At 37.6% G+C, this 12,756-nt stretch overlaps 1 protein-coding gene and 2 long non-coding RNA genes across 7 annotated transcripts in view; 2 read left to right on the top strand and 1 right to left on the bottom strand.

Annotated features, from left to right (window-relative positions):
- Positions 1-12,756, top strand: part of LOC139114844 (uncharacterized) — a 45,611-nt gene that overhangs the window by 27,473 nt on the left and 5,382 nt on the right. Inside the window, exons 2-3 of the long non-coding RNA XR_011547974.1 lie at positions 2,355-2,538; positions 2,889-3,045. This is a non-coding gene — a long non-coding RNA (uncharacterized lncRNA). The remainder of the gene's footprint in view (positions 1-2,354; positions 2,539-2,888; positions 3,046-12,756) is intronic.
- On the bottom strand, positions 4,704-8,526 carry LOC139114833 (uncharacterized). Of its 4 annotated transcripts, none has more exons than XR_011547956.1 (3): positions 7,600-8,315; positions 6,980-7,086; positions 4,704-6,161 (listed from the first exon to the last, which is right to left on the bottom strand). XR_011547956.1 is itself a non-coding variant. In XM_070676780.1 (3 exons), exons 1-3 carry the CDS (start codon positions 8,518-8,520, stop codon positions 5,853-5,855), a joined length of 453 nt encoding a protein of 150 aa, XP_070532881.1. In that variant the 5' UTR covers positions 8,521-8,526; the 3' UTR covers positions 4,704-5,852. The 4 variants fall into 4 exon arrangements, 2 of the variants coding, with proteins under 2 accessions (XP_070532881.1, XP_070532882.1); XR_011547957.1 differs by having other exon boundaries at positions 7,824-8,315; XM_070676780.1 differs by lacking the exon at positions 7,600-8,315 and adding an exon at positions 8,484-8,526.
- LOC139114834 (uncharacterized) lies at positions 6,030-11,961 on the top strand. 2 transcript variants are annotated; one of them, XR_011547958.1, is made up of 4 exons: positions 6,030-6,172; positions 8,501-8,608; positions 9,191-9,295; positions 11,456-11,961. It is a non-coding gene; the product is annotated as an uncharacterized lncRNA (long non-coding RNA). The 2 variants fall into 2 exon arrangements; XR_011547959.1 differs by lacking the exon at positions 6,030-6,172 and adding an exon at positions 7,440-7,683.

Below are 12,756 nucleotides of genomic sequence, written 5' to 3'. Positions count from 1 at the left end.
ATCCATAACTCAGTAACCACAAATGCTACACGCTTCATATTTGGTATGATGGGAGACCTTATGACATCATATTCTGTACCTCATTAATTATATGCATATCTAATTCTGAGCCAGCCAATAGAGCTAGAGGTCTGATATTTGGTACACTGGCATAAGTATTTGATAGAAGTTTTATGCAAAACTACCAGGTTGAAAGGATGACTTTTGTTGATCATAATGCTTTCAATGGAGTTGCAAACATGTGGCAAAGGTTCAAGTTTACACATAACTGCAATATATAATGAAACACGTGAGCATTTTCAGTTCATATCTGGTCACAGTCTGACTTAGTTTCACTGTTGTATGAAGACAATACCGGTATTATATCTATACAAGTTTTATTATATTGTAAGGAAAATTGAAAAGGACACAAATTTTCACTTGTGGATTTGCTAATAGATGTTAAAATGCTATGCAAAATTTGCCCACAGTCAAATATCCCACCTTGGAAATAGACTCGCCAATAATAATTACACTGCAATATTCCGATCTACTGTCATTTGTCATCTTCAATACATGCAGCAATTTCATTTTGTCATATGGCATGACCCTGTCAGCCAATGAGACATGTGAATCAATACATGCACCAATTTCATTTTGTCATATGGCAAGACCCTGTCAGCCAATATGAGAGACGTGAATCAATACATGCACCAATTTTATTTTGTCATATGGCAAGACCCTGTCAGCCAATGAGAGACCTATAGCTGAATTAATACATGCACCAATTTCATTTTGTCATGGCAAGACCCTGTCAGCCAATGAGAGACGTGAATCAATACATGCACCAATTTCATTTTTCATGGCAAGACCCTGTCAGCCAATGAGAGACGTGAATCAATACATGCACCAATTTCATTTTGTCATGGCAAGACCCTGTCAGCCAATGAGAGAATAGATTCAATACATGCACCAATTTCATTTTGTCATGGCAAGACCCTGTCAGCCAATGAGAGACGTGAATCAATACATGCACCAATTTTATTTTGTCATGGCAAGACCCTGTCAGCCAATGAGAGATGTGAATCAATACATGCACCAATTTTATTTTGTCATATGGCAAGACCCTGTCAGCCAATGAGAGACGTGAATCAATACATGCACCAATTTTATTTTGTCATATGGCAAGACCCTGTCAGCCAATGAGAGAATAGAATCAATACATGCACCAATTTCATTTTGTCATGGCAAGACCCTGTCAGCCAATGAGAGACGTGAATCAATACATGCACCAATGTCATTTTGTCATGGCAAGACCCTGTCAGCCAATGAGAGATGTGAATTAATACATGCACCAATTTCATTTTGTCATGGCAAGACCCTGTCAGCCAATGAGAGACGTGAATCAATTTCATTTTGTCATATGGCAAGACCCTGTCAGCCAATCTTCAGTTTTGAGTTATAGCCATGATCCACGGCACGATCCTTGCTTCTGATTGGTTGACAGGATGCTGCCACCTGAAAGGATGGCATGCCGCAGACTACTATGTATTCATACCAATCCAAATTTAATTCAAACGGCACATCTTCAACTTGCAATTTATACAACATTGGAAATCAAAAGTCATCGTCATTTTCTTCCATGATTGCTCTGGAACAACAATGTGCAGAATGTTTTCACGAGTCAGGGGCTTTGCTTGTCTCTTTTGAGTAAGACCAGTTTCCTTTTCTTCATTTTCCGAGAGTACTATTTGTTGTTTTGGTTGAGCAATGGGCATTTGAAAATTTTTGAAAATTGTCTTCTGATGACAGTATGTACCGGTAGCTTCTGACTGCCGTCAATGGGTGGCAGCTTCTCCCGGTTATCGATTGTTCATCAAATCCCCATTTACATACCGGTACTACACTATAGTCTCAACATGTAATTTTACTGCTTTAATTTGTGATGTTCGTGTTTGAGCCTCGTAGTCAGTGACTTGTGATGAAGTACTCAAGAAAGTCATGCTGTTGCCATGATTAAATTAATCGGTTTACCCCATAATGGAAAGTGAATTTTGAAAAAAGTAAAAAAGTCCAAGCAATTATTGAAAAAAATTTTCAAATCAGAGTAAGTTAATATGAGAAGAATATTGTAAGGTTTATATGAATTGTTAATGTTATTAATGATTACAGTGACAAAAACAATGTCAACTTTTTTCTTATATAAACAATTTTTGTTATTATTTCTATTATATGTATCATGGTGACAGACAGCTCATGTCAAGTAATTGACATAGTAATCTATTACACCTGGTTAAAGATGATAAATGTGCATGTACTACCTTTGTGCACTGACAAGACCATCCTGTTGACAATGTACCTTTTGACCTTTCCAGGTTGGGTGCCAGGGACAACTGATGCCAACCAGTGGGTGCTTGTCAACATGGATGAACCTCACTTATTGATTGGTATTGTGACCCAAAGCAATCTGGATAAGATTTCTGGGTGAAGGCGTACAAAGTTTTGTACAGTGGCAATAATTCCACCTGGGTGACCGTGCAGAATGGTGGTTCTGATGCTGTAAGTCAAGTGTCAATATTCTAAGTTCCTGTCTTAGAGAAAGATAATATTGGAATTACATAACAAATTTAACAGATTTTGCAAATCTCTGAATTTTAAAACAACTTTCATTGAAGAACAGATTTTTTCTTAAAAACGAAATTGGCGATAAGTAAACAAAAGTTGTTTTGAGAATGTGCTTGAGATGTTCATTTGTGGCATGAACATAGTAAAGATGAAACATTGGAAAATGAAAAAATAAAACTCATACTTTTACAATATAGTAGACAATTGAAATAAAATACAAGACCAGTAAAACAATTTATATTCTTCAAAATTGTTATACTTGTTATTTTTAATTTCTTCTGTAGAATTTTACCGGAAACACACATGCCAATGGATACAAGAGAAATCTCTTTGATTCTCCTGTGTCCGCACAGTACATTTGTGTCAAATCCACAAACGTGGGAAAAAGGCAGTGGCTGGAGGTTTGAATTCTTGGATGCACTCCAGCCAGGCGACTGCTGCGTAAGTTCCCCAATGTTAAAATCAGGTCATGTTCTTGTACAGAAACTAATTACCACGTCAGTGTAAGTCATTGAATTTGTAGAAAGTTTATTTATTCCTTCCTGTAAAATAGAAGACGTACAGTTTGTGAGAGGGTGATTTTTCGTACTCCACAAAAAAGCAAGATTGTCATGCATTAAACAGGGTGAAATAACAAACTTAGGCTGTGCAGATTTATAACTTTACCACACTACAGTTGAAATGTTCAGTTTTTTCAGAGATATTTTATGTATATAAAGTTATTACAACTTAAAAATTCTCGAGTACGTTAATGCAGGGGCGGCGCTTTGCAATATTAATTATTTATGAGCATATATTAACTATTCATGAGCTACGAACAGTAGGTTATGAATATTAATTTATCACTTGACCTCTGCACCTTGTACTGTAAGTAACTTATGTCAACATTGCACACGCCAGCGTACTTGAGAACTGCACAACTTGAGCACTTTTCCAAGAAAAACACCAATTACCCAGGTATTTTGTCTTATCAAGATGCCTGATACAACAAAGAAGAAGGTGCTTGCTTTCAAGGTAAGTTTAGTATGAAGTTCTTCGTTATCTTGTTCCGGGTAGTCGCATGCTCTCTGTGGTTTCTCTGGATCAACTAACCAATTTTTTCGTCATCGGGTAGCCCCCTCCTGAGCCTGTTGGTGGAAGATTCCGCTTGTGAATTTATTCATACACGTATCCATGGTCTACATGATATGCAGCAAGAAGTGCCCGACTGCTGAAAGCAGTGACGTTTGTGCAAAGCAAAGCTTGCCAAAGTATCATTTGCAGTGTATGGCCATGTACTTGTGACCGAGCTGCTAGCCCTCATCGATGGTGGTATGAGCTCCTGTACCCCCCTCCTCAACACTCATACACACACACACACACACACACACACACACAAATCTATTAATTCTGCCCTAGAGGTGCTTTGATGAGTAGGCTCAACCATGATCCATCTATTATTTAGGCTCAACCATGATCCAGCTATTAGTTAGGCTCAACCATGATCCATCTATTAGTTTAATAGGTTCAACCATGATCCATCTATTAGTTAGGCATAACCATGATCCATCTATTAGTTTAATAGGTTCAACCATGATCCATCTATTAGTTAGGCACAACCATGATCCATCTATTAGTTAGGCACAACCATGATCCATCTATTAGTTAGGCTCAACCATGATCCATCTATTAGTTAGGCTCAACCATGATCCATCTATTAGTTAGGCACAACCATGATCCATCTATTAGTTAGGCACAACCATGATCCATCTATTAGTTAGGCTCAACCATGATCCATCTATTAGTTAGGCTCAACCATGATCCATCTATTAGTTTCCCACCTTTTGTCCTTTTCTTCATAATTCTGTATGTCATCATTAGCAAAATCCACACAGCATTATCATAACAATGTGAAGTTCAATATTGTACACCCAAACCATGATAGCTGACAAGAGACAACTTCAGACAGTCATCAACGTACATGTTACATTTTGCCAGCATATTCTTCTAAATTGCTGAGTGGTAATTTGTGAGTGTGTTGTGTGTGTGTGTGTGTGTGATGGTCCCCAAGCCTTTGAAAAAGTGTTTGGCTCAAGTAATAACAAGTGCATACAGCTCGATTTTCAATACAATTTCACTTACTTTTTATTTGATGTTTTCTACAGAAAGTGTTCTCTCAGGAGCTTAAGAAGTACAAATGTACAACTCATAATCAACATGTCACTATGACTACCATGAAAAGGTATGTGTACATATTATCAATTTATTATTTAGTTCAATCAATGAGAGTCATATTCAATGATACCTTTCATGAGATTTACACATATCAAACACAAAGATGTTTTCATACATCTTGCCAACACAATGAATTGACTTGTCTCAGAAGTAAATTTATATTACAAGGAGGAAGGGAAGGTACTGTAATTATACAGTGAATAATCAAAAGTATTTAATTCAATTCTGGTTTGAAAACCAACTGGCAGCCTGAAAAATTCCCACTCTTAGAGTCTACTTAGATATCTTAAGTGTGAAAATACACAGAAATAGTATAGACAATGATAAGAAATATGTACATTCCTTAGTACCATTACTATTATATGTAGCTTAGGTTCAGATCTATTGACTTGGACCAGGTCAGTCCTCTGACAACATTCAACAGCTCAAACCCTACAGTCAGACCAACACAAGGTGTCAATCCCTCTGACCTACCCCAACAAAATTAAGATTCAAGGCTGTCTGTCATAATTTTTCATATAAAACAAGTGATTTACCATCAACTGATAACAAAGACTCAGACACTTGTTTATGCAAATGCATACATAAGTAATCACCCATTGACACAACTGGCGGAGTCTACGCTCCTCTACCCTCATTTCACATTGGCACACAACTTGTTTAACTCAAGTGTGAATAACTCAAGTCACACTAGATTAATTTGAGTCAGCTCAGAGCTGACAGTGTCTACTACAGGAATTATGACAATTACAATACCAGTAGTATACAAAACCCTATTCACAGGGTATAACTTTTGTTAATTCTGATCAATATTTTATTTCCCAATGCTGAAGAAATTTTGATGCAATTTCCCTTTTCTGGTGTATGTCATATATTTCTTTATTTTGTTTGTAGTTAACAATACTTGGTAGCTGTCCACTGTGATCTACTCAAAACTGGTGCTCCCATTTTGTAATTTTCTGAGAAGCTTCTCTGTGATATTTGAGTAATTTAGTAACAATGACTGCTTTAGCTGTTTTGTATTCCTTATACATTTAATCATTGCAAGTATCAACTTTGTTTCTACACTTCGTAAAGTGTTCAACCTCTGTGATGTTTCCCAGTATAGACTGAAGATATTCAACAGTTTTGCTTGTTTTGCTCACTGTATCTTGCCTTTTGTTTTCAGGTAACACTGACGATAGCTGTGTTGCATCAGGTGTTCTTGCATTCACAGTGCTGGGTGCTGTTAATGTGCCTGGAGGTGACAGGTCATCATCACAAGTACCATCATCACCATCATCATCATCATCATCATCATTATCATCATCATTAATTGGTCCAACAGTATCTTCTGTAGTAATCTACATGTAAGGTAAGTGTTTTTCTTTTGGTTATTCTTAAAATAATGGGTGTAAATTCTGAGACCTTTTCAGTAGTTTTGTTCAATAAGACTGTTCTTGAACATGACAAAAAAATCAGTTTGACTTGTCAACATTGTTTATGTGTAGCTGACATTGTTATTATTGCTAAAGGAATTCAGGTCTGGAAATGACTATGTATGTTACAGCTTCACATGTGTTGGCACTACCACAATAATACATTTTCTAGAGACACAAAGAATTGTATGGGACAAAAGTAAAAGTAAAAATGCACATTAAAGCTCAAATATCTGTATGTTTTGAATATTTTTCAGTATTACTCATATTTCTTGTTGGCTCTTAAAGCGGTATTAAATGTAGTAGCCTTCAAGTATAGCCCAAGTGCTCAAAATTAACATTTTTACTGCTCAAAGCATTGTAATTGTATTCGAGTCAGGACTTGAATTCATTTGTGAATAACAATGGTCAGTAAACATACATATGTGTCGTTGACAAGCATAAAACTTGAATTATACTTCTAGGATTTTGTAGATAGAACTACAGGAACTGTAGTTTATTTACACAAAACTCTGAAACATCCAAGTTACAGATAGTTGCCCTTTAACTACCTCCCCTTTCTTGGGGGGTGGGGGGAGGGGGGGTCTGCTATTTGTATGACATATGCATCACACAGGCTAGTGTACATATAGCCAAAAGTCAATTTGATAGTAAAGTAATGTACAAAGAATGATATACCAGTACTGTGTTCAGTTGTTTTGAGTATGGAGCAAAATAATAATGGACATTGTGAAGAAATTTACCTCTGTCATTATACCATACGGCTCATTGTCACTAGTAGTTGTTCTGTAACTTTCTTCTGCTGTGTCATCTGTTGCTACAGGAAGTTCATCCTGTTCTTCATGGCATTCTAGAAGTATGTCAAAATTTAAAATTATACAGTTATATTTTAATAACTCTGCAGAGAATTATAATGAATACTAAATTCAATGGACAAAATCTAATGGGAATCTCTCTGGCATTCTTCAATTTTATATCATACTTGAACCATTTTTGTTTAAACTTTACACAAGGTCATGTCCCTTGGTGTTTTCTTGTTCAGAGTGATAACTCGATCAGACAAACAATTGTTTTATAGTCCGTGGAGGTCAGAAGCAGAGTGTGTGGGAATGGAGGCCAATTTAAATTAGCAAAGTTTTGTGCTTGTATAACCAATTCATTAACAGTATTATACAGTACTGACAAAGTATTGTTCTATTTTGTCATAATTTTGAGTTTAACTTAGACAATGCACAGTATATCAGATTTTATCACATGCACAAGCCAAGTTTGTCGTCTCCGAACAAAAAATACGGGATTTATTCTCTGGTCGTTCTACGTCACGACAACCCGCGTCTATGTCATCAATTTTGGTGCGTCGGACCTTTTTTTGTCGATCTTCGGTGTGCTCGTAAATATGTAAACAAACAACATGGCGGCCGATGTTTCTCCCACGATCAAAAGTCATGTAATGAAATCGATATTTTCACAGACTACGACATTACTAATCCGAACAATGTAAACACAAGAGTGTACTGCCTGTATATTCCGAAGGAACTACGCGAATAATTTGCGGAAACAACGAACTCGAAGCTGGTCGCGTATAACCTGTATACCGTGGGTTCCGGGTTCCGTACGCATTTCAAACAGGGTCAGGCGCGACGTTTACTGTGTTTGAGCCGTCGAGATTCAGTCGATATTTGTTCCCGAAAAATAGCGTATCTTCGTCTGTGATAAATTTCTAGGACTATGCTATCTTTGAAATAGAGTATAACTTTGCGTGTAGACCGAGAGCTGTCATTTGCTCCACACATGAACGAACGTGAGCGCTAACGCACACGACGAACGACTGGAAATGATTGACAACTTGTGTACGGCGTACTGATATTTATTCCTAAAGTAGTTCAAAAGTTTAAACGCGGAATCGTCATGGAAAACTTATTTTATTTTGCAAAAAATAACGAATTCTTGGCTTGTGCATGTGATAAGTATATTATTCCCTAATATTTTTCTTCGTTCAGCTCGGAAAATACTCGTGACGTAATGACCGTGTCACCACTCGTCTTCGACTCGTGGTGACACGGTCATTACGTCACTCGTATTTTCCTTCGCTGAACGAAGAAAAATATTAGGGAATAATATCTAAGTATATTGTAGATTACCAACCACCATGTACATGTGTGAGGTCAAGAGTTTCAACCAGTCTGTCATTAGAATATACCCTGACACGTCTAAGTGGTATGGTTATTTGCCCTTTCTTCACCTTACCTGTGATTTCATTCCAGGTCAGCTTCACAGAGGTCATGACATCACTGAGAGTGGATGACCTGAAGTGTTTGAGTATTGGACCCTCCTGCAAATTATTGTGGATGAATGCAGTATTACTTAACCAGGTAAGTATATTTGTGATGTTTGTCAATTATTTTCAATACCATTGAATCTGACACATCTACATGTATGTACATGAAACAGCAAAGTATTTCATTGTAATGATTTTTATCATGATTTCTTTACAGTCATGGTCAACCAAGTCCGTTTTGTGCTGAACAACTGCTTTCTAATTAGTTTGCTTTTCAAATGTTCATGACACATTAAAGGACTGATCATTACATATGTATATTTCTGAATGTGATTTAATTTCCAAATTTCTGATAAGCAGATCAAATTTCTCCAGCAGTTGATTGTGATACTCACTGGTTTACTGTCTTGTTTGTTAGTCCCATCAAAGAATTCAACTACATCATCTCTCTGGCTCCACCAAATGTCTGCTCCTCTAATGATGTAGTCACTAATTCTCTCCATGTGAGCTTGTATCAAGGCATGCCTTCTCATCAAGTTCAATGGAAAGATTGTATTTCCACCAAAGGAAAGAGACTTGCCCAGTTTTGAAATTTCAGAATCAAGTGTGGGAGATGGAAGTCTTGCTTATTCTTCTGCATGTAATCTGATGAAGACATTTCCAATAATTTCTCCAGGCCGTTTTGAAGACGTTGATTTGGTAATCCTGCGGATGGTATTGAAAACCCTTTCCTGGCTTTCAGTGTTGGAGGAATGAAGGGAAATGATCCTGTACTGCTCTGGTAAGTGAACAACCACATTATGATAATATCTTCCTGAGAAATTTTCTCTGTGTCATGGTCTTTGGTTTACTTATTAATTTGATGCACAGAAGTCCATGTAAGAATGTGATGTTGTACAGGTGCAGGACAAGTTTTGGGCATCTGTACACGTCATGCAGGTAGGAGATGTGACTTACTTCAATCAGAGTTTTCATTAAGGTTGATATATCTTTACTTACTTTGCCTCTTACTTGTTTGTCTTCTATATACTTGGTAACTAGAATAACTGCTTTTCTTATGTCAGATCCCCGTACTTCATCTGCATTGCCTAATGCTGCCTGAATAAACTTCTCCAACTCATCTCTTTCCACTTTACTGACAAGATGTGGTAATTCATCAAGGATGTTCTTGGCATTACCTTTGATGTCGTGTAGTGGTTCGGTCTTTAGAGTCTCATAGTTTTTGTAGTTATATTGCTTAATTCCTCATCTTCATTCTTGTAGAGAAGTGCATGAATCAACTCTCTGCATACCATGGAGTACCTTGTCCAGTTTTTCTTTGAGCTCATCTTTCAGTGCTGTCTCTTCATACTCCTGACCTGACTTGAGAGTTCTTTTCTCAGTGAATCAACCTTCAGGTTTTGGTATGGCTTTACTTTTCCTGGGTTTTTTGTCTTCCAGGTGTGACCACTGGTGACCAGTTCCTTTTTTTCTGACATTGAGAGGTGTTGAATTCTAAATGCATGCACAAGATCATTATTCCGACGTACATCAATACCACACACACACACATTGATAATGGCCACCTTTCTGTTGACCCTCTTCAAACTCTTGTGCCGGACCATCTCCATGGAAAAACCTGTCGATGTCATCAAATTTCACACGAATTTCATAAGTGGACACTGGTGTTGTTGAAGTTTTCAAGTCCTCTATACGGTTGTCAATGTATCCAAGTTGTTCTTCATCTGTTGGACCTGATCTTTCCATGATATAAAGATGGGGTTTTTTTAACAATGGCTTGAACATCAACATCTGTACCATGGATCTGCTTACTGCACGGGTGTAGAATGTGGCTGGGTCATACAGCCAGGTGACCATGAATACAATGTGTGAGTGGTTTGCTATGCTGCCATGATCATGCCACCTCTTGAAATGACGTCTCCGCTGCAATGTTTTTAGCTTTTCTCTTAATTGGGTTGTATTATAACTGTTGTCATATTCATTTATATCCACAAGCCGCTATTTCAGTTCCTCCTCTTCCAGATGGTCAAAATAATCATCATTATTATACACCTACTGCCGTAACCTATGGGAGTTTGACCGTCCAATAACTTTCCGTATTTTGTATAGTACGCGGAGTCCCGAATACGGAGACGCGCGACGCGCACATTTTCAGGGGTTTGTAGCAATTTTATTTCAACAATCGCGCGCGTTCCACTCATATCGCGCGTGCCGCATCCCTCAAAATTTACCATAGAATTAGTTTATACGGACGATTAATGGAGGGAGGTGTATAGTAATAGGGTTATACACAAAATACGGCCCTGTATGGACTCGGGCTCAGTGAGTGACGTATTGGACTCGCCTCCGGCTCGTCCAATACGTCACTCACTGAGCCCTCGTCCATACAGGGCCGTATTTTGTGAATAACCCTATAGTATTTGCCCGCAACACACCAAGTTTCTCCTGCCTCTTCAATTCTGTTGTTTGTATCTTCCTTAATGGTGTTTTCCTTGCAAATACCGTGAAGGTTTCTTCCTTCAGGTGGCCATCTTTATCAATTGTTTCTTTTAGAAATGTTTTTGGTGCCACCAGTTCACCTATTTCAACCTCACCATTGAGGATTTTCATTTTCAGGGTTTCCTGCAGTGTTTTAGCACTCCTTGGTTGGGGTACGGTCACCTCTCCCCCTGGTCCCGTCAACTTTTTTCTTCTTACTCTCCTTTCATATTCTCTGCTGTGGACTTCCTTTGTTGTTTTAAATTTGTTTACATCAATACCCTGTGACTCTGCATATGCCTTTAAGATTTGACCAGCATTATGAGCAATTTTGGTTGGATTGCCAAGACAGCTAGGTCACATTGTATTTTCTTCTCAGGGCTGACCAGTTGACATCTGCTCCCTCTTTATATTCAGACATTTCTTTCATGAATAATGCTTTATCCCATCATCTTTTTTCCAGATGCCCAACCGCGTTGCGAGGAGACTTCTTGCCCAGTTTTTCCAGCTAATGTGTATTAAATACTCTATCAGTAGCATCATCAAGACACTCATAATGGTTTGCAAGACGAGTAGGGTCATAACTGGAAAATTACTGACCAGATGCAAGAACATTTTGCAGATCTTTATCATTTCCGTTAGTTTATCTTCTATTTCTTGTTTGTACAGTCTCTTTCTTTTTCTGTTGAGGTCTTTTATCTGATTTGGTGTTTTTCTCTTTTGAAGTTGTGCTGAGTGTACCTTTGTTAAAGCCTTATTAAACTCAATATTGTAATTTTGCTGAAATGCACTGTTCAGTTTGTCATATATATATCCCGCTACCCTAGCTACTTCTTTCTGCATAACTTTTGGTGATTTTTCATTCATTTTGGGTGATGTCATGGTGGTTGATGATAAGGCAGCAGTGTCTTCACTTATCACTGGAACAACTACTTTTTTCCAAAAAAAAAGACGTTAAGTCTGTAAACATCAGCCTCTGTTGTCTTGCAAGCAGTGCAATCAAAAGCAGTGTGTCTTCGCTTCCTGTAATCTGGCAAGCCTTGCCATGCACTCAATGAAAAATGTGTCAGAAAACGTTGTTTTTCTCCACTTGCATTGTACTTTTCCCAATTGCCTTTTACTGACAGCATTTTTTCAAAAGTTGGAATTTGCCGCCGAAATTTGTCCCTGCTAACTAATGTACTGTGATGAATATGCATTGTCTTACAATATCGTCCATACCTTTCCTGCATGCTGATATTTTTAGATGGTTGACACACCATAGACTTCTTACTTGTCATGACTTCCTTTGTACTTCGTGCAGCAATGACAATAAAGAATCCACAACACACCATCATGACCAAAATATCCAGAAATTTACATCAAAATGCCAACGGAAAAACACTCTGTAGCAGACAGCTTTTTATTAGCAGCAGACAGCTTTTTGAAAAAGTCCGCCAAAATTCTAGCAAATCTTGTACTTTATGCAAATGGTATGTGTAAAATAGTATGCAAAATAGCCATACGCTTGCATTGTGATGTCATGCATTGACCAGAATTTTTGACGAAAATCGTATATTTTGTGTTTTTCATGATGATTTGAGTTTGAAAATAACCATCACAACACCCATTGTACGTGTAAATGACCAGTTATTTTATTGCAGATTTAAAAAATGAGCGAGAACATTGCTAAAATATACTATACCTATTTCGTAGTTTTTGTTAATTTGCAAATAATTCCACTGAAATCGCCTGGCTACGCAGAAACATTACCCGTAAGGGTAT

Source organism: Ptychodera flava, chromosome 16, assembly GCF_041260155.1.
Source record: "Ptychodera flava strain L36383 chromosome 16, AS_Pfla_20210202, whole genome shotgun sequence".
Taxonomy (NCBI): Eukaryota; Metazoa; Hemichordata; class Enteropneusta; family Ptychoderidae; genus Ptychodera; species Ptychodera flava.
The sequence above is the reverse complement of the archived record's forward strand: the minus strand, read 5'-3'. Positions and strand labels throughout refer to the sequence as shown.

Bases quoted from the DNA above. Each gene is read 5' to 3' on its own strand.
- LOC139114833 (XM_070676780.1), bottom strand. From the start codon at position 8,520: ATGACCTCTGTGAAGCTGACCTGGAATGAAATCACAG. The intron at 7,087-8,483 runs GTAAGGTGAAGA...ACATACTTCTAG, and splicing joins GACCTGGAATGAAATCACAG to AATGCCATGAAGAACAGGAT. The intron at 6,162-6,979 runs GTAAATTTCTTC...CCTTACATGTAG, and splicing joins CGTATGGTATAATGACAGAG to ATTACTACAGAAGATACTGT.